Source organism: Daphnia magna, unplaced genomic scaffold, assembly GCF_020631705.1.
Source record: "Daphnia magna isolate NIES unplaced genomic scaffold, ASM2063170v1.1 Dm_contigs188, whole genome shotgun sequence".
Lineage (NCBI taxonomy): Eukaryota > Metazoa > Arthropoda > Branchiopoda > Diplostraca > Daphniidae > Daphnia > Daphnia magna.
This window is the reverse complement of record NW_025533162.1, coordinates 123,627-126,028: the sequence shown is the minus strand read 5'-3', so window position 1 is coordinate 126,028 and position 2,402 is coordinate 123,627. Positions and strand designations below refer to the sequence as shown.

Below are 2,402 nucleotides of genomic sequence, written 5' to 3'. Positions count from 1 at the left end.
GGTGTAACATTTCGTTTTATTTCCTTGTTCCAGTTTTCCCACTTGTGTTTGTTGAATTTCCAATGGTCGTTTTGTGAAGTTAAGGGGGGGAGTTGGTGTTTAGTTGTATGATAATAGGGAGGTGGTCGCTACCCCAGTATGTTTCGGTGTGGATGTCGGTACAATAGGCCAGGTCTGGGGAAGTAAACGTTAGGTCTATGGTTGAGTTGTGTCTTCCGTTTGGATTTGGTCGGGTTCCTAGGTTCTTCGGGGTGCAGAGAATTAATCTGTTATCATTTAGAAGTAGGTCCGTCACATCTCTGCCGCATCTATTTTGTTGGTGGTGGTCTTCCCATACTTCTGAATGGGCATTCAAATCCCCTCCGATTACTAAGCTGTTTTTGGTTGCGTTTAGGATGTCCGTTAGTTCTTGGTAAGTGTTTAGGTTCCCGTCTGGGCAATATATTGATACTATATCTATTGCTTTGTTGTTTTTTAGGTAGATGGTGGCTCCTACGGCTTCTATGTTTGGTGATTGTGGAAGAGATATGGAGGTCGCTCGTATATTCTTTTTGGTGAGGATCGCTACGCCTCCACCGTGATTGTTCCGGTTTAGGTAGAACGTATTGAACGATGAGAACTTAGGTACGTATCCATCTTTCCAAAAAGTTTCACTGATTATAACAATGTGTGGGTCATGGTATCTTATGTTGTATTTGAATTCTTGTAATTTTGCTTTATAAAGACTTCGGGCATTCCATTGGATGATCTTGATCGGCTTAATCATTTTCGACTTTTATCTGTAGTGTTAGTTGGTGGTTTGTTGGGTGGTTTGGCGGGTGGTCGGATGCTTTGGAGGAGGGCTGTGATTGCTGACAGTTGGGTATTGTTAGAGGTGAATCCAGATTCCATATCCTTTTTGATTTTTTCGATTGTCGATGGCAGGTTGGTGAGTGGGGTTATTTTCTCTTGTATGTCTGCTACTGTATCTTCGAGGGCTGCGATCCTTGCTGTTGTAGTGGGTTGTATTATGGTAATTCCTTCGATTTGTTTCCTTAGGTAGTCGATTTCGCGACGGAGGTCTTCTACTTCAGGGTCGGTGTTGGTGGAGGTTTTGAATTTTGGTAGCTGGGTTGGTCTCATGGGTTCCGGGTTGTTCAGGATTTTGCTGGCTTCTGTGATGGGGATCCTATTTTCGTAGGCAAATTTAATTATCTGTTGCCTGTTGTTGTACTTGGGGCACTCCATTGTCACTGCTGGATGACCTGGTTTTAAACATGTGGGGCACTTTGTTGGGTTGTTGCATGGTGTAGTGTTGCAGTGTTGTTCTGCGCATTGTTTGCAGGTGGGGGTGCCGTACATTTTCTTCAGGGTGGCCGAAGTTCCAGCATATGCGGCAGAGAGCCGGTCTTGGTATGAATTGCTTCACTGGGAAGACTTCATGGGCCATGATTACTTCATGGGGAGTTGGAGGGTGTTGAAGTAGAGAGTGACAGTTTTTAGGGGTATTCTGCTGCCATCTGTTGATAGGGACGAGAATCTCTGGACTTTAACTACTCCTTGGTCAGCTAGTAGGGAAAGGATGTCCTCTTCTTTGTCTTTGGTGGGTACATTCCTGATAACGCCTCTGATGGATGCCTCTGACATGGCGAGTGTGCAATTTATGTTGAGGTTATTCACTACCTTTAAGTCTAGGAGTTGTTTTTTTGTTTTGTTGATGACGGATATATGTTGAGGTCCCCTTTGTATGTCCATTTTGTTCCTGATTTGACTTGCCCTACGGTATCTATTAGGGCGTGCATGAAGTGCTTTTTTCGGTGATACTTAGATCAAGGAATGATTTGGGATCACTGGTGAAGTGTATGATCACAGGTACTCCGCTGCATGGTTGGTCGAATAGGTCGGAGAAGCGGGGGGTCCTGGGCGTGGATTGTGGTTATCATCGGTGTTCTTGCGTTTGGTGGATAGCTCTTCGTATTCCATTGGGGCACTTTGGTCGATGGCACTTGATACGGTTGATACATAGCCAGGGCTGTTCCAACTCATGGCATGGTTATAAAACCACGGAAAACAGCGTTTGCTTCTCGGCTCACAGTCACATTGTTGTTTTCCGTCTGCTATATTGACATTCTGGATACGCCATCTACCGGTAGAATGTCAAGTGCGCTAGTGGCTTGGTTTCTGAGTCCTTCACAAGATGGCCTAACACGGCAGAACACCACCTACCTAACAGGTTTCGTTCGGGGAAAACGCACAGAGTTTAAGCCGTGTTAACAAAATAATTGGACATCAAATACTGAAAGCATATTATTCATTTATTTCTTTCACATGAACTATGGGAGTTTCTACTCTTGGTACAAATCACCAGATTTTAGTTGCGCGTGCTAACAAATTAAGTTGTTTATTCATTTAGGTAGTAAAGA

The 2,402-nt window shown here is 44.1% G+C and overlaps 1 protein-coding gene across 1 annotated transcript; it reads right to left on the bottom strand.

The window, feature by feature from the left end:
• Positions 1-714: 714 nt before the first annotated feature.
• On the bottom strand, positions 715-1,284 carry LOC123467438. Its single transcript, XM_045167390.1, has one exon. The coding sequence runs from the start codon at positions 1,225-1,227 to the stop codon at positions 763-765; it is 465 nt and encodes a 154-aa protein (XP_045023325.1). The 5' UTR covers positions 1,228-1,284; the 3' UTR covers positions 715-762.
• Between the last annotated feature and the right edge of the window lie 1,118 nt (positions 1,285-2,402).